Source organism: Pteropus medius, unplaced genomic scaffold, assembly GCF_902729225.1.
Source record: "Pteropus medius unplaced genomic scaffold, Ma_sr-lr_union100, whole genome shotgun sequence".
NCBI lineage: Eukaryota > Metazoa > Chordata > Mammalia > Chiroptera > Pteropodidae > Pteropus > Pteropus medius.
Window position 1 is genome coordinate 15,455,930 of NW_024342471.1, and position 21,443 is coordinate 15,477,372.

At 51.3% G+C, this 21,443-nt stretch overlaps 1 protein-coding gene across 2 annotated transcripts in view; it reads left to right on the forward strand.

Annotated features, from left to right (window-relative positions):
- The first annotated feature begins 1,504 nt into the window (after positions 1-1,504).
- HNF4A (hepatocyte nuclear factor 4 alpha) overlaps positions 1,505-21,443 on the forward strand; it is a 24,295-nt gene continuing 4,356 nt past the window's right edge. The window contains exons 1-8 of one of the 2 annotated variants that reach the window (XM_039864390.1): positions 1,505-1,718; positions 5,674-5,848; positions 6,933-7,027; positions 12,282-12,388; positions 13,070-13,225; positions 16,553-16,640; positions 17,525-17,680; positions 20,717-20,953. In XM_039864390.1, the coding sequence (XP_039720324.1) occupies positions 1,604-1,718; positions 5,674-5,848; positions 6,933-7,027; positions 12,282-12,388; positions 13,070-13,225; positions 16,553-16,640; positions 17,525-17,680; positions 20,717-20,953 (1,129 nt within the window). In that variant the 5' untranslated portion in view covers positions 1,505-1,603. The remainder of the gene's footprint in view (positions 1,719-5,673; positions 5,849-6,932; positions 7,028-12,281; positions 12,389-13,069; positions 13,226-16,552; positions 16,641-17,524; positions 17,681-20,716; positions 20,954-21,443) is intronic. The other variant, XM_039864391.1, reaches the window with a different exon arrangement.

Consider the following 21,443-nt stretch of genomic DNA (forward strand, 5'->3'; position numbering starts at 1 on the left):
ACTCATTCACTCATTAATTCAGCCTGTCTCTAATTCACTCACTCTTTAAATTTACCCATTCATTAATTCACCCACCCACTCACTCATTAATTCACTCTTTTACTAAATTACCCTCTCACTCGCTATTTGGCTCTCTCACGGTGTCACCAAATCCTGCCACCCTGGTCTTTCCAGCTGGCAGGGGACAGGCTCCCACGCCACCAAGTCTTAGGTCTTTCTGCCTCTGCCCTTGATTTCTACCTTCTACCTTTTAACTTTACCTCCCCAACTAGATTGGGAGTTTTCGGAAGTGTCTGCAGGGAGGACAATGAGGACCGCAGAGTGTAAGAAGGAAAAGGCCAGCCCTGAGCTGAAGGCAGGCAGGACTGGTTGCATGATGCTCGGGACCCAGTCCAAAATGAAAACGCAGAGCCCCGTGTTCAGAAATCATTAAGAATTTCGGCAACAGTGGAACATTAAACCAAGCGTGGGGCTCTGTGGCATTCCCACGACACTCACTCTGAAGGGAGGAGATGGATGGAGAGAAATGAGGGAGACAGAAAAGGGGGGTCGGGGAGCAGGAGAAGGGAAGGACACTTGCTTGCCAGGCACCACCTGGTGTTTTACTAATGCCATCTCATTTAACACTCAAACCACCCTTGAGGTTGATTGTACATTTTATGGAGGAAGAAGTAGGTTCAGAGAGGAGAATCGTTTATCCCAAGTCACGATGGGTAGGTGACGGACGCCTGAATGTAAGTCCAGGCCTGTGGGGCTGCAAGCCTGTCTCCACCTGTTCTGGGTGGGGGGACAGGAGGATGTGACAGGGAAATGGGAGAGGGGGTCTTCTGGGTCTAAACAGCCAGGTGCTGTGGGGGCTGATGGTAGCCTTGGCGGGGTGGGGAAGGGGGGCTGGGGGTCACGGAGAGCAGGAGAGGTGAGGCCGGTCCTCCAAACCCTCAGCTCATTCTGCTCCCAGGGGAGGCGGGAAACAAGAAGGGGGCTCCCAGGAAAGGATCCTGAAGATTAGTGTCTGGGGCCCGGGGTTTAGGCTTTTAATTCATGAGCCATGGGGCAGCTTTATCTCTCCAGGAGTATTGAGGTAGAAGTCAATGATTTGGGAAGTCATTGAATTAGGGCGTCTTGGAGGTGAGTTGTCAGTGTCGTGAGCGTATCAGTTACAATGCCTGACTTGGGGTGACAATGACTTGGAAGTTGGCTGAGTCAGGGGTCAGCGAGTGCTGGTGAACTAGCCAGCCCCTCTTGAAGAATCGATAACTGAATATTGGTGAGTTAAGGCCCCAACAGTTGTCATAGCACCCCGGGTGTCAGCCAGAAACCAACAAACAGCCAAATCCCTGCAGCCCCGCCCAGACTATCAACCAGTGGGGGAGCCGATTAACCATTAACCCCTACCCCTCCCCAGCAGAGCCTCCACCCCGGCACAGAGGCTAGGCCAAGACTCCTGGGAGATCCTCCTGGAGGACAGTTTGAAAGGCAGGAAGGCGGAGAGCGCACCTGGGAGGAGGCAGTGGGAGCGTGGAGGGTGGGGGCCGGGCTCGGCCTGGAGCCTTCAGGGTGGGCATCCTGGGCAGGGCGAGTGGCCGAGGTGTAGAGGGGGAGGATGCGCCTCTCCAAAACGCTTGTCGACATGGACATGGCTGACTACAGTGCTGCGCTGGACCCGGCCTACACCACCCTGGAATTTGAGAACGTGCAGGTGTTGACGATGGGCAATGGTAGGTGGGGCAGGTGTGCCCAGGTGTGCCAGTTGGGGGCAGGTCTGCAGCTCTCAGTTTTGGGTTGGGAGGAGAATAATAGACAATAGCATGTTGGTCCTTAGGCAGCACAGGTGTCGTCAGGTGAAGCAAATGTGCAGTGACCCCTGGTTGAGGGGAGGCATGTAAGTAAGGGCAGATCTGAATAGGTAGGTCTCCGGTATTCCTGCTAGGCCCTTCTGGTCTCTGGTAGCTCAAAACCATTCCTGATCGGTATGTCACCGGGAGCAGAGACATGATGGTGTGCGCCCTCTTGGCATCCAGCTCCAGTAATTGGGCCCAATGTGGCCCCTTCTTGAACCCCTTTGACATAGGTCCAGAGACATGGAAAGATATTTCCAATCTCTAGAGACGGTGGATGGAGGCGCTACTGTATTTCAGAGTGCCTTCGGAACTTTCCTGGGTTGAACAGCCCACTTAGAGAAAATGGAGTCTTCAGGAAAGTTTTGCTAAACGAGATGCCAGTCGGCAGTGTGTGTGTTGTGTGTGTGTGTGGGTTGGTGTGTGATCGTGGCCTCTTCTTGGTGTGCACGCATCAGCTTCCGTGTAAGTGGGTGAGTGGGTGGTGTCGACAACCGTGTGCCTGCGGGAACTATTTGCATGTTTGTGTTCATTTGCCTGTGTGTGCCTGGTCTGTGTCCATGTCCATTCCTGTCTGTTCACTGAGCGGGTCTGTGTTGGTTGGTGAATCCAGGGGCGCCTGTACGTGCCATAAGTGGTGGTGAACGTGTGTACGTACGTCTGTGGATGTTTGCACACGTGTGCTGTGGATGGGACTCGTTTGTGTGCCCCGTGCTTCCTGGGCACATTTATGTCCCATGTGGACATCCCGTCTCCTGCCCCTGTCTGTGCCTGCTCGTGAACGTGGGCACGTCCCTGCACTGGGGGGCCGGCGCTCTCTAGTGCACACACAGTTACCAGACGTGATACGCAGGGTTTTGACATCGCCATTAGCCCAATCAGCAACACGTCCATTTGACTCTGAGCAGATTTCATGGCTTGTGTGTGTCTCTCCCCAGGTCTATGCATCCGCCCCCAGGTCACCATCACGAGAGCACATCTGAAGGAGGGAGGTGTGGTTCCACTTTGCAAGGAGATGGAGGAAGGGAGGGGGCTTGGAGGCCAGGAAGTTTCTGGAGGGGAAGGTCCCTAAGTAGTGGCCACCCAGCCTCAGAGAAGTGGGTGGCAGTCGGCTGAGGCCAGCCTGCCACCTGCCTTCCTGTCATGGTGCTGCCGCTTCAGCCAAGGCCTGTAAGGCTTGTCAGTTCTGCTCAGCCAGAAAGAGGTAACTGCCCTGCCCGTGGTCAGTGGGTGCTGCCTGTGGTTGGTCTCAACAGCTGCTCGCCTGCCCTGCCATCCACTCACTGTATGACCTTGGGCGTGTCACCGCCCCTCTCCTGGCCTCTGTATCTTCTACAAAATGGGCTTAATCATCCCAAGCCTGCTGGCTGGCTGGATTTTAGGAGTCTCTGGGGATCACGTGAAGGAACTGAGGGAAGAACACACAGGAAATGGTAAACAAGGAACTGCTCACCAGGCGGGGTACTATGTAACCCCACAGGGACAACGTGCGCTGTCATGCTTCTGGCCACCGACCCGCCCTGGGCTGCATCCTGGGGCCAGCCCTGTCACCCCTCCAGAGCCCACGCCTCCCATTCCCAGGAATGGTGCTCCTGAGGCAGAAGCCACCCCCTTGATTGGGTGTCATGAAGCCAGGACAGTTTCCAGCTCTGGAGCCAGAAAGATTAGGGCTCACATTCTGGCACAGATCCTCCCTACCTGTGTGAACTTGGCAAGCCAGTTTCCTCTCAAAGCCTCGGTTTCTTCATCTGTAAAATGGGAATAAATAATAGCGCCTGCCCTCCCCTCCCCCACCTTGCCCCGCGCTACCCAGAGGATTAAAGAAAATAAGACACCTGCGAACTTAGCACTAGTAACTGGTCCTGGCCCCATGTGGGTCATCTCAGGAACTCTGAGCATCTGTAAGAAGGGTCTGCATTCCCCACTGGAGCATGAAATGGTCTGGCAGTTGGGGTTACGTTTGAATATACATCCTGGGCTGGTGGCTCGAAGCCTCCAAGGATAGCTCCCCACCTATCCTCCACCCCTGTTCCGGAAGCAGCAGCAGCAAGAGGTCCTTGTTTCAGAGGCACCAGCAGACAACCCAGCAAGGGTAGCACGGTAGAGTCATCTAGCATGCCTGGGCCATAAATCTGTGTCCTCTACTTAGCAGCAGTGTGATGATGACCCTGGGCGAGCCACTTATCCCCTCTGTGCCTTAGTGTTCTCACCTGGCGAATGGGGCCGATCAGCTGACTCCAGGGGTGAGGTGATATACTTGGCAGCACGCAGTCCATCCTGCCCGGGATGTGGGCACCCCTTCCCCCATCCTCCACCTAAATGGCTGGGACTTGTGGGGTCAGCTCTCCCCGGGGGTCCGGGGAGGTGAGGCTGAGGGAGAAAGGGCACCAGCACAGCTTAACAATTATCCCCATCTCGAGGAATAATTCACCAAGTGGAGGGGGCCGCACTCCTGGGCACCCTCGGGAATCTGGGAGATGTTCAGCCAGGCGACAGCAGAATGAGATGCAGCGGTGTCCGCTTGTGCATGGAGGCTGGAAGTCATCTGCTCTGAGAATTTTCTTCTGCAGAAGAGTTTTTATTTCACGAACACTGGCGAAGTGCTCATTATGTGCCAAGCTCTTCACTGAATCCCTGTAACAGCCCTAGGGGATTATTCTGTTCCCTATTTTACAAGTGAGGAAATGAAGGCCAGGAAAAGTAAACTAATGCAGCCAAGGTCACATGGCTAAGAAGTGGGCATGCTGGGATTTAAACTTGGCAGAAATGTCTCAGACTTTGTGCTCTTAACTACCACACTATGCCTCTCTTCAGTTCTTAACTGGATGTTCCTTAGGAATTCAAGGTCGGATTCAGGGTCTCTATGAGAACGCATGTGTGTATGACTTTGTGTGGTGTGCACATGCACGCATTTTTGGGGAGAGATGGGCCATGGCATTTATCATCTTCTCTGAGAGGTCTGTTCTTGGTGGAAGTTTGCTTACTAAAAGAGTGTTCAGCTGCTGAAATTTAAAAAAAAAAAATTGAGAACAATTGGACCAGTCAAACGGTCCCCTTAACAGTTGGGGAAACTAAGGCCTGAGAGAAATTGAAGCAAGGAGAAGGAACTTGCCCAAAGTCACAGGTGAGTTAGTGGCAGAATCAGCACTAGCACCCAGGACCTCCAGCACCCGAGATCTCTTCCACCTGCCTCTTATGCCCCTCCTCACATTCATATAGATGCAGTAGCTTTTGCCCTCTGGGACAGAAGGTATACGAGAGGTGTCCACATGCTTGCCATGGCCAGGAGGAGGGCAAATGAGCTGCTGTCCTTGGTACATGTCTTCTTCTTTCCCAGGAGAGTTGGCAGGGCCCCTGGGCGCCAAGCTGAGACCCACCGAGCCCTGGTCACTCAGTGAGAAATGAGAGGCAGGACCTGTTTCTGGGCAGATGCTGGATGGGTATTTGCCCCTTCCGCAGCCTCCTCCAGCTAGTCAGTCAGGGTCTACCAGAGTTGGATGCATCCTAGGAGGTGGCCAGGTTTTCATTACTTTCCAGAGAAAGCTGGGCTAGCAGTCCTCACCACGGGGAGAAGCAGACCCTCACAAACAACTTTTTGAAGCCACTGTCACAACCATTCCGAAGTTAGAGATACAAAAAGGGGTTCCAAAATGCCAAGGGGCTTGCCCGAGTCCCTGAGGGAGTGGGAACAGTACTTGGGTTGGCTGAGGCTGAAGCTCTGGGGTGATCCCCATAACACTCATATTGATTATTGACTCTAAACCACCAGAGGAGCAGGGCTTCCGGAGGTGACTTTCTGCCCCTCCTGAGTCCTCAGTCTTCTCTTCTGGTGCAGACACATCCCCATCAGAAGGTGCCAACCTGAACACGACCAACAACCTGGGCGTCAGTGCCCTGTGTGCCATCTGTGGGGACCGGGCCACAGGCAAACACTACGGCGCCTCGAGCTGTGATGGCTGCAAGGGCTTCTTCCGGAGGAGCGTGAGGAAGAACCACATGTACTCCTGCAGGTGAGGAGCCTCGATTTCTCCAGCCAGGAAACAGGCGCACTTGGGCATGTGTTCCCCAGGGTCTGTCTTCTCCCCGGCTAGGTCCCGGAGGCATCTGCCCTTCAAGGCCTTCAAGCCTCTTAGGCCTTGTGGATTCAGATGGAAACAATCATTCTAGGAACCTCATTCACTGATCATATAGCTATCGGCTGCCCTTTTTTGAGCACTTACTATGTGCAGGCATCATACAAAGTCTTTGCATGTACGTATTTAACTGTCCCTACAAGCCCATTGTTATTTTCTCCATTTTGCAAATGAGGATCCATGAGCCTTAGGAAGCCTCAGAAGTTGGGGCCCATTCCCTAACGTGTTGCTTTTTCTGAGCAAATAGGGGATTGACCCCAGGCCTTTTCATCTACCCCAAGGGCTTCTCAAAGCCTTGGAGATCCCTCCTTCAAAGCATCTTCTATTCTGAGCGACAACAATAAAATAATAGCAGTTGCTAGTTAGGAGCACTTGGTCACACGCAGATCCTGTGCCAAGCTCCCTTCCTGTATTTTCTTATTTTCACCCGTCGACACTCCTCTGAGGTGGTTCCTATCATTATTCCCATTTTATAGATAAGGAAGCTGTGGCTTGGAGAGGAATTGGAATTTGCCCAAGGTCATCCAACTTGAATCGATGGCAGAACAGCGTTGACCCCCGGGGCCACACCCATAACCATTGTGTGGTCCTGCCTCTGCTTATATCGCCCTCCAGAGAGTGGCTCACGTGGACCAAGCATTTGCTCTGAGCCGTAACCAGGAGCCCGCTCTGGGCTCTGGGCTCTTATAGGATGTGGTGGAAATAGCAATGCTTCGATACTCACAGGGCTAGGGTTCCCAACTTGGCCCTACCACCAGGCTGAGCAATCGGGTCTCCATATTGCCTCTCCAAGCCTCAGTTTCCCCGCATGGACTCTTAGAGAATCCATAGAGCCTTTCTCATGGTGAGATGGGGGCTCCTGGGACGAAGGGTTAGAGCAACAGATGGCCAAGGTTCTAGTTCTATCGCTGTGGTGGGAGGGCTGTCCCTTCCCCATCCAACCATCCAAAGCCCTCCTCAGATTTAGTCGGCAGTGCGTGGTGGACAAAGACAAGAGGAACCAGTGCCGCTACTGCAGGCTCAAGAAGTGCTTCCGGGCTGGCATGAAGAAGGAAGGTGAGCCTGGGCTCTGCCCCTACCACCCCGCTGCCCCACCCGCACCCACGGCTCCCCACAGTCATTTACGACTGCAGCCACAACTTTATGACTCGGTGACAGGCCCCAGAGTGACTGGCTAATGGCTGAGAGGAGGAAGGGCCTGGAAATCTGACCATAGGGAGGGGCTGGGCTTGGTCTTGAGAACGATTAGAAGAGATAAGCTCCCACCCTCAGCTGCTCGGGTTTCCAGCTACCACCATCCCTGCCTGTCTTCACCACCACCAGGCAGCCAAGTCTGGTGTTTTTTCTTTATATACTATTTCAAACATTAGGAAAAAGCACAGAGCATGATATTACAAATGTCCATGTACCCGCTACCCAGAGTTAGCTAGTATGGATGGGGGGAGGGCTCTCTTCCCAGGGACAAGTGCTTCAATTCCTTAGTCATCATTCTCGAGTATCAGGTGATCTGAAGTTTTCCTGTTCCAGGGAACAGGAGCGAGGCACCAGACTTGCCCTGGGTGGAGGAGGAGGAGGAGGCCAGAATACAACATTTATTCCAGGCCTCCTGCTTCCAGCAGATTGATGCCAATTACTGGGCTGGGTTTTTCCACGATGGAGAGTTCCTTTTGTTCTTAGGACGACCCAGTGCGGCTGGCACTATCATTCCCCCTTTTCATGGATGAGGGAACAGAGGCCCGGAATGGCTCGGCCACTTGCCTAAGACCCCACAGCTGGTCAGTGCAAGATCTGGGGCTGGAACCCAAAGCTTCAGACTTGAGTTCAGTGCCGTCTGGACAGCACCTCCATGCTGCCTTCTATATGCCCTCCAGACCTCAAAAGGTTTCAAATTTTTTCAGCCCCAGCTCAGGAAGCAAAAGTCCTTTAACTGCTTCTCAAAGTAACTTGAGTTCACTGTCAAATCTCTTCATCTTCTTCTCCGCTCATCATCTTTAGCCCCCAGACCTTCAGTTCTAGCCCGCAGCTGCGTCACTCCAGCCGAACTCTTGGTCTAGTCCTGTGCACTTTCCACTCGTACCCCACCCCACCCCACAGCAGGAACCCGGGACCCGGCCTGCCAGAGCGGACGGAAAAGGAGGGGAACCCGGTTTCGGCAGCCTCCCCTCCCCTGTCTCTGCCTCTGAGCCCGTTCGATCTGCCCCTCCCCCAGGACACACCTGTGTCTCATCCCAGCAGGGCCTGAGGTTGAGCTGATGAGACCCGTTGGCAAACCTGGACCTGCTGACCCTAGTGAAGGAGCGAGCGGCCTCCAAGGCCCCTCCTGCTCTCTGCACCACAATTCCAGCATCCAGACCTCAGCGGTCCTCGAAGTGGGAGAGGAGCTTTTTCAAAGGGCAAATGCCCCCCACCTCCTCCCTACCCAGAGTTCAATGGGATTGAGCCTCTCTCACCTCTAAGCTGGGAACCACTGGGAATGAGAAAGGTCAGAAATGCGCAGGTGACACATGTATGAAAAACTGGCAGTCAGGGAAAGACTGAGAACTACAGTCTTAAGGGCCTTACAGTCTATGGTTCTAATAGTGATTCTATTAACCTAACAGCCTAAGATTTTGTTTCCAGAGAATGAATTTCTCATGTTAGAATTTCACACCTGTGACAGGCAGGTCGGAGAAGGGTTGGCAGCCTTCCTAGGCTGTATGTGGCCTGATCCTGCTGTGGGCGGTCTTTATATATGTCTCTTGTTAAACATCTATTGTCATTTTCACGTGTGTCACTTCAGGGAAGTTTCACATGTGTCACTTCAGTACAGTGTGTCCCCTCTGTACTCTAGATTTCCCATCTATAAAATAAGGGTTGTTAATGATCCCTCCCAGCTCTGTGAGTCTCACCACAGACACCAGGACATATGCATCCTCCCTCTGAGCTGCCAAGGAGGCACAGACCCATATCCTGGTTCCTGGAAGGGAACGAGAGCCCTCGGCCATTCTGCCTTAGCTTAGCCTTGAAAATAGCCATTGCTTCTTGGCTCAGGGAAGGTGGCATTATGCCAGGAGGACCGGAGAACTGGCTGATGGCAAGTCAGTGTGGGCTGGTAAATGTTGGTGTTTATCTGCATGCCTGGGTTAACTCGAAGATCATGACACGTGCACGTGTTGCTTGCTTTGAAAATGGGCCAGAGTAGCAAAGTATTCAGTTGCCACTGTGCTCAAGCTCTGGGAAGTGAGGGTATTATTAGGTCTATCTGAGTCTTACAGTCCCAACACCCCTCCGCAGCCTGGTGGGAAGTTCCCAAAGCCAAGATCGATGCTCAGTGGACGTCTCAGGGATCAGGAAGGTCGAGACAAGTTTTCCTTTCCCTTCCTTGATGGCCTTAGCAGGATTCAGGCACTAAAACCCAAAAATGGTCCCTGAGGAGTCCATTGTATGGTAATGGATACTCACTAGACTTTTGAGGATGATTACTTTGTAGCATATACAGATGTCGAATTATAATGTTGTATACCTGAAACTATATTAAATTAAAAAAACAAAAAACGTGGTCCCTGAGGACAGAAAGGCACGGGATGCAAACATAAAATTTATAGAGCAGCCAGGTGTATACGAGGTCATCAAACTTACCCCTTCACTCCTTTACAGATGGAGAAATTGAGGCCCGAGAGGTGACATGTTTGGATCAAGGGTGGAGTCAGGATTAGAACTCAGGCTCCCAGAGCTGGGCAGACACCAAGCTCTCAGGATTGAAACTGGGAGGGACCAGCATGGGGGGCATCTTCTCCTGTCTAGATTCCCGATAGTTTCTCTTGACCACAGGAAAGGGCTCCTAATCTTATAGGCCTGTAAGTCTTGGCCAGAAGTGGGTTCCCTGAAGTGACAAAGACTTGGGGAGAGACCTGGAGGTCAGTGGGCCCAACCGCAGGTCAAGAATTCTTTCCTATAATTCGACACCTACCTGGGCCTTACCCAGGACAAATGTCAGCCTCCCGGTGTCAGAAACCCAGCCTAGGAAACAGGGCCAGGGGTGCAGGAGGTTCGGGTTGGTGGTGGGCCCTTCCTTGTAATCCCAGCCAAGCCCCCTGCCGGCCCCCATTAGGGGTTCTCTGAGAAGATGGGCTCATCCTCCTCTGTGCCTCTGCCCAGGCTGGTTAATATTCAATAGAAGTTACATTAGGTCCCCGACCCTGCTAATACTGAGCAAACATTTGGAAAACATCATTCCTGTGACCGAGCTCGCGCCGGGCACTGATAAGGCCGGCCTAACCTTGAGGAGCCCAATCCGCAGCTGCTGACGGCAGCCCTTTCATTCGGCCCGCCTCCACCCGGCGCCCAGTGGGTGCGGGCAGCCACCAGGGAAGGGGTGTTGGCAGGCTGGGCACTCGGGCCGGGGAGTGGTGCTGGGAGCTGGTCCCATTCAGGATGGTGGGTCTCGGGAGAGATTAATTACCTCGAGACTTCTATTTTATCCCATTGATTCCTGGCTCCGATGAGACTGTCTGACTTTCATTCTCTGATTTCAGCAAATAGGTGAAATCCAGGACAAGTTCAATAGCTGGGATGTCGATGTTCCACGGAGAAACAGGCCATAGGGCACTTCCCAGAATCAGAGCTGGTCTCCCCTAGCATCTGCTTTCAGGCCCTCAACAAATATTTATTGAGCACCTACTGCGCGCCAGACTCTGTTCTAGTCGCTAGAGCCATAACAGTGAACAAGAGGAACGAAGTTCTAGCTTTCTGGAGCATTCCTTCTGGATTGGGGGGGGGAGGGGTGGAAGGTGGTGAGAAATGAATAAAGAATTCTACAACAAATGCCAAGACTAAAGCAAGATAAAGGGTAGAACGTGAGGGAGGGAATGCCACAGGACGGTCAAAGGGGGCGTCTCCCAAAAGGTAGCATTTGAATGGAGACAGGTGTGCCATGCAGAAGCAGCTAACAGCAGGGGCAGAAGGTCTGATGGAGAGTGACAGGCTGTGTGTGAGGAGCATCAAGGGCAGGTTTGGTGAGCAGAGCCAGTGAAGGAAATCAGAGAGGAAGGGTCACAGGGCGGAACTGTGACTTTATACCGAGTGAGATGGGGAGGCGCTGGTTTTGACCAGTGGAGGGATGTGACCAGTTCAGCAGATGCTTTGTCTTCTGAGAAGCGCACCAGTAGTAGAGGCGAGGCTGGACGCAAAGGGACCAGTGGGCCTGGACTACTTTGGGGAGAGAAGGCAGGGCCCACACAGAGTGGGAACCAAAGGCCGATTCTGTAAGGATTCCTGACAGCATTTGGGGTGTGAGCAGAGGTGATATGTGAGAGAATGAGAGATAGAACAAGACTCCCAGGCTAGGAGCTGGAGAATAAATCTGCCTGCTCCTGCGATGGGAAAGATGGCAGGGGAGCAGAGTTGAGAGGGAAAAGCTTATAGGCGGGGAAACTGAGGCCCAGAGAGAGGGGGTGATTCCTAGCAGCACGCAGGGAGCGAGTGGCCATTCCAGACAAGAACTGAGTCTCCCGCCACCTCGTCCTCCCTCCTTGCAGCTTCAGCCAAGCCTCATTCCACAGTGAGGCCTCAGACTCCAAGCGACGGGGCCAGGGAAGCAGAAGGTCCATCTTAGACCTGAGGCCAGCACCGACCCAGATGGGGACATGCAATGGGGTGTGGGGCCCTGGTGGACAGAGGTCCCAGCAATCTGAGTTCCTGGGGGATAGCTCAGTGACGGGGCAGGAGGGAGACATCTTTCCCTCGCCGTCTCCAAGAATGTTAGTCTGGGGCACATGCTGCTCACTGCAGATGGATGAGACCTCCAGATGCCCTTGGCCAGGCTTCTGCCTCAGTGTCCAGGAACCCCTGAGCCATCTCTTGTCACCCAGAAGGATTCATTTTGCTTGTGTTACACACTTTCATGTGGAAAGAAAGGAACTCTCTTCCAAAAGAGAGCTTGAGAATCTGTCATCTAGACAAATCCCCTTTCGGTGCTCAAGATCCACCTTGAGCCCTCTGCCCTGTCATCCTTGTCTTGCATGCCTCCAGCGATGGGTGGATCACTCCCACAGCCATTACCTTGTGCTAGCAGTTGGAAAGTTCTTCCACAAGCTGGGTTAGAACCCATCCCCCCTCATTCCCACATGCGGATCCGGGCTCTACCCCCTGGATGGCCCCCTCCTCCCACCTCCAACTGTGTCTCCTCCACTGTAGGACAGCCCTGCAGAATCTCCTTCTGGGTTAAACTCTCTCCCCTTGGACCTCGCCCACTCCTCACTATTCATGGGACAACCCTGCCCTCTGCCACTTCCCTGACCTCCTTCCTCACCTCTCTCCGCCGTCCTCACAGCCGTCCAAAATGAGCGGGACCGGATCAGCACTCGCAGGTCAAGCTATGAGGACAGCAGCCTGCCCTCCATCAATGCGCTCCTTCAGGCCGAGGTCCTGTCCCAGCAGGTACTAGAGTGATCCCTCCACCCCCTGGGGACCCCCCCCACACACACACACTGAAGAGGACACTCACCTCCACCCTGTCCTCCCTAGCCAAGCCCTTTCACAGAAGGGAAACTGAGTCTAGGGTCACGCAGCCAGTATAGGAGCAAAGACAAAACTCAAACCCAGGTCTGGCACTCTGGGGTGCTTTTTAATTCATCCTGCGGCCTGCATTGTGGGAAAATCTTCGCTTTCACTGGGGGCCTGAGATCAGCTTAGCCCCAAGATAACAGAGTAGTGAACAAGTGGACAGAGTAGCAAACTGGGACTCAGTCAACCCCTTGCTGTGGGACCTTGGGCAAGTCACAGCACCTCTCTGGGCTCTTATTTCTTCATCTATCAGATATGGATGATAATTTTTGCCCTGCTCCTCCTCTAGGGCTGAGGGGCTCCTTAGGGTTCTAAGGAGCTGGTGGAGGAGGAAGTGGGGGCAGGCAGCAGGCGAAGGCCCGGAGGGAGCTCTCTCCTCCTCCACATCCGCCTTCTCCTTCCTTCTGTCTGTTTTCCCTGGAACTTCCCGTAGAGCCGAGAATGCACCCTTTTCCAGACAGGGAAATTACCTGGGGAGAGGCCTCTGTGCAGGGAGCAGTAGGAAGGGGGCTTGGGGGGCGGCCATCTCCAGCATTTTCCTTCATCTCCCACCAGATCACCTCCCCTGTCTCCGGGATCAATGGAGACATTCGGGCAAAGAAGATCGCCAGCATCGCAGACGTGTGCGAGTCCATGAAGGAGCAGCTACTGGTGCTTGTCGAGTGGGCCAAGTACATCCCGGCTTTCTGCGAGCTCCCTCTGGACGACCAGGTGAGGGCGGACGTGGCCTTCGGGTAGGAGGGTCCCGCTGGCTCACCAGGGATGTAGCCTTGAATTGGTTTGATTTTATTTAACAAAATGCATATAATGTTCATGTGTGCCTAGGTTTGGTTAAATCACTTCGCAAATTTCAACTCATTTAATCTCTCCAACAACCTTATGAGGTAGTACCCTTATTATTCCCATCTTATAGGTGAAGAATGAAGGGAAAGAAAGAGATTTTTAAGTTCTGGGACACAGAGAGGTTAACTAACTTGCTCAAGGTCACGCAGCTAGTATCCAGCAAAGCTGGGATTAGAACCAGGCAGGCAAGCTCCAAAGTCCAGGCTTCTAACCACTGCACAGTGTACCAGGCCCCTCTCCTGGGGAGATGTTGACAGCAGCCGAGGGCCAGGAATCAGGGAATTTGGGCTCGAGCCCTGGTTTTAAGATTAGTTCTCTGATCTTAGACAAATTACTTCCTATCTCTGAGTCTCAATTTTCTTATCTGTAAAATAGAAATTACAATACCTGCTTCAGAAAGTTGTCGGGAAGGTCGAGGACATCACCATCTGAAAAGCTTAAATTGTATAATGAGCACCTACACAGTGCCCGGGCTATTGCTGACCGCCCTAGATGTCACCAAGATGGTTTGACATTCTTTGGAATACCAACATGTCACAAGGGAAACAAGGAGGCTGGGAGGCAGGGGGAGGAGTCTGAGAACAAATGAATTTCTGCCATACTGCAAATGATAGCTTCTGCCCGGGGCACCCCTTAGGCCTCTGCAGACATTGTCCCTATCTGGGAAAGGAGAACTGGGCTGGGTCACCATCTCAGCTCTGAGGTAAGCTCAAGCACAAATAGACAGGGCCCAGACATCAGCTCTGGGGCATTCGCTTCTGTTTTGCACTTGCGCACAGAAGACTGGCAATGAATGTCAGTCTATTAAAGTATCTGAGAAGTCCCCCCGGCAAGCCAGCTGTTGAACTTAGTGGAACCCAGGGCTTCTGAAACTCCTTTGACACCCAGACTCTCCTGGAGTACCTATGAGTATCTCCCGGTGGGGGGACACGCTGTGCAAACACCAATTTGGTGGGTCCTCCTCAGCCTCGCGCTGGACGCTGGATCAGACACCCTCTCACGTGGACCCCTCCCGCTTTGGGAGGGATGACAGGGCAGGGATCCTGGCCGAGCTGCCCCTGCCTTCTCCCCTGTTCTTCATGTCCTGGCCCTGGTCCCCTCTGCTGGAGAGTCTGCATTAATGTTTAATCCCTCCTGTTCCTTCTCAGGGGCTCAGCAGGGCAACAAGATACCCCCAAGCTGAGCAATTGTTAACCTCAATTCCCACTCGAACCTCCCTGGCTGGGGCTCAGAGCATTCTCAGAGAGCAGTGATGGGTGGCCAATAACTCAAGACAATCATTAACAACACCCCCCAACCGCCCCACTGGCCCACCCCCAGAACAGCCGCTATGTCAGGGGATTGGATCTGGGGCCAGGAGGGTTCCCAGCTCCCCATTTGTGGTGTTTAAGGAACACATTTTGCCCGAGATGGTGGGGCACACCTGGGAGAATTGGGGGGCATTGTCCTCCTAAGGACATCTCAAATCTATTGACATCGCCTCAGGAATCACCTTCCAAGTTCGTTTGCTTCTTGATTTATTTTGGACATTAATTCATTAAAACCTAGACGTTTGGGTGGCATTGGATAAGGGGGCTGAGGCCTTGAGAGGGAAAGCGATTTGCCCAAGGTCACAAAGCAAGGTAGCCACAGAGCGGGGATCTGATGCCAGGTCTTCCGCCTCTTGGTTTGAGAGCCACTGGAATAAGTGACATAAGCCTTGCACAGTGAGTGCCTGGTGTATAGGAAGCTCTCAGTCATAAGCATCCTTGGCCTCTCTTTGTCCTAGTCTTGGAAGGAGACGCTAACATCCCAAGCTATCTGCCATTCCTCTTCTTTTCCTGTCATCCTCACAAAGCTTAACTATAGAGGAATGGATGAGGTAAGGACAGGTGGATGCCTAGGAGGGGCTGGATCTGGAGAGGAAGTTAAGTAGTTTGTTCATTTGTTCATTCACCCTTCTTTCCTTCCTTCAAACAAATGTTTATTGAATGCCTTAGAACAATTTCTCCTCTTAGAGAGGCCTTCTCTGACTTCCGCATCTAATGTAGAAGCCACTCTTTCCCATTGCTCTTTTATCACATGACCTCACCTTCCTTTTCTTCTTTTCTCCCTCCCCCCCTCCCTCCCTCCCTCCTTTTCTTTCCTTTCACCATTGTATCTCTTAGTGGGCACTTAACATTTTGATGACTGAAAGAATGAACAATAAAAGGAATTAATGAACAAAAGCATTTTTGCTTCACAGTTTGACCTGCTAAAAAAAAAAAAGCCTCCAAACTCCCTAAGCTAGCCTTGCAGATAAGACCCTTGAGGCTACCAGCCTCCTACTGTTTTTACCAGCCCATCCTTCAGTTCTCGGGCAAGCACTAAAGCAGACGGTTCTGAAAGGACAGATGATGACCTCCTGTGAGTTGGCTGGGCTCCTACCTTGGGCTTCAGTCTTCTGAGGCAGCCTTGTCCTCTCTCTGTAGGGAGGGATCTGTCAAGCTTATGCCCTGCCAAAGGCCAGTGCTCATGCCTTTGCCTTGGGAACGAACGTCCACGTCCAAATCCTTGTAATTCACTCTCGGAATCCTGGAATCTTATGATGTCAAGCAGGCAGATGCCCTGCAGATCTAAAGCAGTGATTTCCCAAACACAACTGTACATCGAAATTGACTGGAGAGCTTGTTAAATACAGATCCTTGGGCCCACTTCATATATACAGAATTAGAATCCCTGGTGGTAGGGCCTAAGAATTTGCATTTTCATAAAACGCTCTTCGTAATCTTTCATAGCTGCTCCATGGGTAGGAATTTGGGACCCACAGTTTTAAAACTTTTTGGGTCATAGACCTTCTTCAGAGTCTGATGAAAGGCTTTGAGCTTCTGCTGAAAAAAAAAAAAACACCCAGAAAGTTGTTAGAGTTTCACCAAGCACACAAGGAAGGCCGAGAGGGGAGCGGCAACTTGCCCAAGGTCACAGCAGTTTACAGACAGAGTCGACATCTGGTCTCCCATCTCCGAATGCATGTTCTTTCCCCTTCCGCTTCCTGAATCCTTCCCAGGTCCCTGGTTTTATCAGGTAAGGGAAGAGCAGTTTTCTGATGCCCATTTTATAGTTCAGATAGGTGAAGGCAAGGGAAGCATTAAGCTGACTCACCCAAGGTCATCGAGTCAGCGAAAAGCAGCCTTCTCAAGGGTGCAGATGCCAGACACCATCTCTTCTCTTTTCCAGGTGGCCCTGCTCAGGGCCCATGCCGGCGAGCACCTGCTGCTCGGAGCCACCAAGCGATCCATGGTGTTCAAGGACGTTCTGCTGCTAGGTGAGGAGGCTGCCCACCCAGCCAGGGCTCCACAGAGGGCGCGCACAGTGTAGAACCCTCCTGGGCACAGGAGATGTCCACGGTGACCTGTAGGGGTGAGGGAGACAAATAAAAAATGTCCCTGGATACTCTACTCAGATGCAAGGAAATATGGACGCAAAGGATTCAAGTTCCCCAGTGTTAACGTTCAAGTACCATCACGGTTGTCCCTGGAATTACCCATGAATTCTAATGTGCTTTCTCGGGTAGGAGCAAGGGGCAGCCAGAAGCGGCACAAACCCCAGCCTATGTCACCTATGCCTTCATGGCGTGTTTATTTATTATTTTAAATGCTTACATAGAATCACACTACGACGAGCCAGATACTAACTAGTCTGAGTACTCGACAGACATTAATTAACTCCTTTAATACAACAACCCTATGAAGTAAGCTCTATTATTTATCCCCATTGTACAGATGAAAAAACCGAGGCCCAGAAAGGAATGTATCCAAATATATCTCACTAGCTAGTGGTAGAACCAGTATTCATCCGGATAGTCTAGTTTCAGAATCTGAGCCTCAAAGTTTTGGAGACTCCCAAGTGGGCCTTGAACGTCATCTGTGTTGAGGGTCGTGTTGGAGAATGGAATGTGGGTGACGTGAAAGGGTCCCAGAAAGCCAGGCTTCAGGCCCAGTCCAATGGCTTCAAGCAACTCATTCCTTTTCATCTGGGCCTCAGCTTTGTCATCTGTAAAATAGGCATGACAAGCCCCATGGGGTGCTCCTTCATGAGCACCAGCTGCATGGTAACTGCAAAGGGCAGGGCCTGTCCAAAGCTAGGGTTGGGGGTACACCCAAGGTGGCTTCCCCACCCCATCCCACCCCTCCTTCCCAACTCCTCCAGGCAATGACTACATCGTCCCGCGGCACTGCCCGGAGCTGGCGGAAATGAGCCGAGTGTCCATGCGCATCCTGGACGAGCTGGTGCTGCCTTTCCAGGAGCTGCAGATCGATGACAACGAGTACGCCTGCCTCAAAGCCATCATCTTCTTTGACCCAGGTACAGGCCACTCTTCCCACCCATCCTCGGTGCTCCAGACCCTCTGTCAAACTTCTGCTACCGGGTTCTGTCCCTTGAGTTCACAGCCTCCTTCCTCTCTTTGGTACAACATTTACCAGATGAGGAAAATCAAGGTTCGAAAGGATGATACCACCTGCCAGGGCACACTGTTTCCTTGGTTTCTTTCTCTCCTTTCTCTTCCTTCCTCCTTCCCTCTCTCTCCTTCCCTTCTACCTTCTTTCTTTTCTTTCCTTTCATCTTCTCCCCCACCAAAAAAAAATGTTATAAAATAATATCTGCACATACTTAAAATGCAAATAGTCCTTCTAACCCCACTTTTTCTGCTAAAGCCTATTTCCCCAGGGGGAACCAATTCTGATTCTTTTAATGGTTTCTTCTGGCAGTTAGTTACCTCAAGCTCTAAGTAAAATGCTAAGCCTGCTCTTTCTTGATTTATCTATTTTAAATCATATTTTTCCTCCTATGCTTGTGGAGGATTTCACTCTGCTCTGTCAGCATTCCCATCTTTTCTCTCTCGTTCTCAATATATTGTTATGGCTATTTTAGTGTCTCCATTGATTGCCATTCTAATGCTGTTATGTGCTTATGCCTTTATTTCTTGTCCTATCAAGTGTAGACAGTGTCTTCCAGCCTTTCACTTACAGGATAAAGATATAGTAGTCCCCTTTATCAGCGGTTTCGCTTGTCGTGGTTTCAGTTACCTGTGGCCAGCTGTGGTCTGAAAATATTAAATGGAAAATTCCAGAAAGAAACAATTTCCAAGTTTAAAATGGCATGCTGTTCTGAGTAGCATGATGAAATCTCGCACTGCCCTGCTCCATCCTACCAGGACGTGAATCGTCCCTTTTGTCCAGCATATTCACGCTGTGTATGCAATTTGCCTGTTAGTCATTCAGTAGCCAACTCGGTTATCAGATCAGCTGTCCCAATATTGCAATACTTGTGTTCAAGCAACCCTTATTTTACTTAATAATGGCCCCAATGCTCAAGAGTAGTGATGCGGGCAATTCAGACGTGCCAAAGAGAAGCCATAAAGTGCTTCCTTTAAGTGCAAAGTGAGCACAGTACAGTAAGATATTTTGAGAGAGAAAGAGACCACATTCATATACCTTTTATTACAGTATATTGTTATAATTGTTGTATTTTATTATTAGTTATTGTTAACCTCTTACTGTGCCTAAATTATAAATTAAACGCTATGATAGGTGTGTATATAGAGGAAAAAACATGATATATATAGGGTTCAGTAGTATTTGTGGTTTCAGGCATCTACCGGGGGTCCTGGAATGTATCTCCCGCAGATACGAAGCGACTATCGTATCGCACCCCCAGTCTTTCCTTCAGCTCCCCATTCTCCTCTCCCCACCTGCATTTTCGCAATGCCTTTGTAGTTACATCTTTGTGCAAAACCTGATTTTATTTCACAATGTCAAGATGCCTGGGCCCCCAAAGGCTTGCTTGCTTCCCTTTCTCTGTACTTGTTTGGGAGGACTCACTGTGTGCCAGGCACTGTTCTTCCTGCTAGGCATCACCTGCGTAAAGATCACCTCTAGTAAAAATAGCAATGAAGAAGAAGATGACCACCATTTGTGGAGTGGTCACGAAGGCCCCCTTCTAAACACTCCATGTGGATTATCTCACTTATTACTTGCAACTTGGTACCTGTGAGGTAGGAACTGTTATTATTCCCATTTTGCAGATTAGAAAATGAGGCACAGGGAGATTGATTAATTTGCCCAAAGCCATACAACCGGGAAATGGCAGAGCTCACACTTGAACTTCAGACTATCCAGTTCTCAAGCTCGTGCGTGTTCTTACCTATCACACACTATTCTCCCATTTCTTAAAGGGTAAGATTTTAGTTCTAGTTTCCTTGCGAGACTGGCCTGGGCTGCATCCCCTGCAGTGCTAAGCACATAACTAGACAGAGAAATTACTCAATTACAGATGCTGAGTCAGAGTCAGCAACCTGGCTTGGAGTGCCAGGTGGCCTAGTATAGGGGCTGGCATATAGGTGGTGCTCAGTGTTTGTCGACTGAATAAAAGATGCAGAAACATGATTCAGTGGAGAGAGCCCTACACTAGAAGTGTGAGTGAAATTCTCTTTCTGCCTCTTAGTTTAGGAAATAAATGCATAACCGCCATGAAGTTTGAGACCATCTCTTCATGACCACTTGAGTCCCCTTCTTGAATTTAAAGATCTAGAATTTATTTATTGATTTTTTTCAATCATTGATCTTTCCATCTATCTATCCATCCCTTTATCTAGTTATCGATTCAACAAATATTGACTACGCCTGGTGCTTGGTGGTGGGTTTAAAATGACAAATGAAACGTATGGCTGCCCGCACAGAGATCACAGTCTAGTGCAAGAGACGGTTGCATCCTGTGTGGTCAGTAGTAACAGAAGAACCACAGAAATTTGGGGCCATGATGGATACTCATAATGCAGACTTGTGAGGGCAGAAAAGAGAAGGCTTCCTTAAGGAGGTGAAACCTAAGCCGAGACCCTAAAATGACACAGAGAGACTATTCTAAGGGAGCAGAAGCAGCACGTGCTGAGGTCTGGACAGTGGACTTCAACTTGGTGTCGGGAGCTCCAAGTCCACATCATGGATCTGCCAACAACTGGATGTGTGACCTGGGCCAAGTCCTTTCCCTGCTCTGTGCCTCAGTTTCCCCATGTGTAATGAAGAGGTTGTTAGGTACCCTCTTAGGTGTGTTTCTGAAGTTCTGCCTTCCATCCCCCACTTCCTTCTCCCAGTTCTGCATCTTAGGAAATGTGACGGAAACGCTTTTCTGCCTGAGTCCAGGAAGCTACAACTTGTCCTAGTGTACCCTGGTTCTTGAGGACCCTGAATCCTCATTCTGGCACTGCTGCAGACTCCCTGTGGGACCCTGGGTCACTAGGTCCCCTATCAGGGCCCCATGAATCAGGGGAGATCTGGGTCCTGACTCCCCAGATGCTCCAGCTGGGCCCCACTGCCCTCTCTTGCCCACTTCTTCCCATTGCAGATGCCAAGGGGTTGAGTGACCCAGGCAAGATCAAGCGTCTGCGGTCCCAGGTGCAGGTGAGCCTAGAAGACTACATCAACGACCGCCAGTACGACTCGCGTGGCCGCTTCGGCGAGCTGCTACTGCTGCTGCCCACCCTGCAGAGCATCACCTGGCAGATGATCGAGCAGATCCAGTTTATCAAGCTCTTCGGCATGGCCAAGATCGACAACCTGCTGCAGGAAATGCTGCTGGGAGGTCTGTGCCGGGCCCACGAGGGGCTGAGAGGTGGGCGGGGGCAGGTGGGTCCTCTGCAAGAGACAAGCCTCATGCAGATCTAGGCTCACTTTTCAGCTCCATTACTCCCTCACTCTGTGGCCTTGGGCAAATCCTTTAACCTAGCTGAGCCTCAGTTTTCTCATCTGGAAAATAGGGACAATGGTCCATTTATTCAGGCACTGACAGCCTAGTATGTGTCAGTCGCTCTTCTAACTGCTGGAGATTCAGCAGAGAACAAGATCTCTGCCCTCTTGGAGGCTGTGTGTGAGTGTGTGTGCATACGTGTGTGTAAGGGCTCATGGGAACAGATGATAATCAAGTATATAATGAAGAAAGTAACTACAGATTTTTAAATAACCAGGTACAACAATAGACTGGAACTGAAAAGGGGCCTCTTTTGGTAAGTTGGCCAAGGGAGATCTTTCCGAAGTGGTGACTTTTGTTCTTAGATCTGATGGACGAAAGGAAA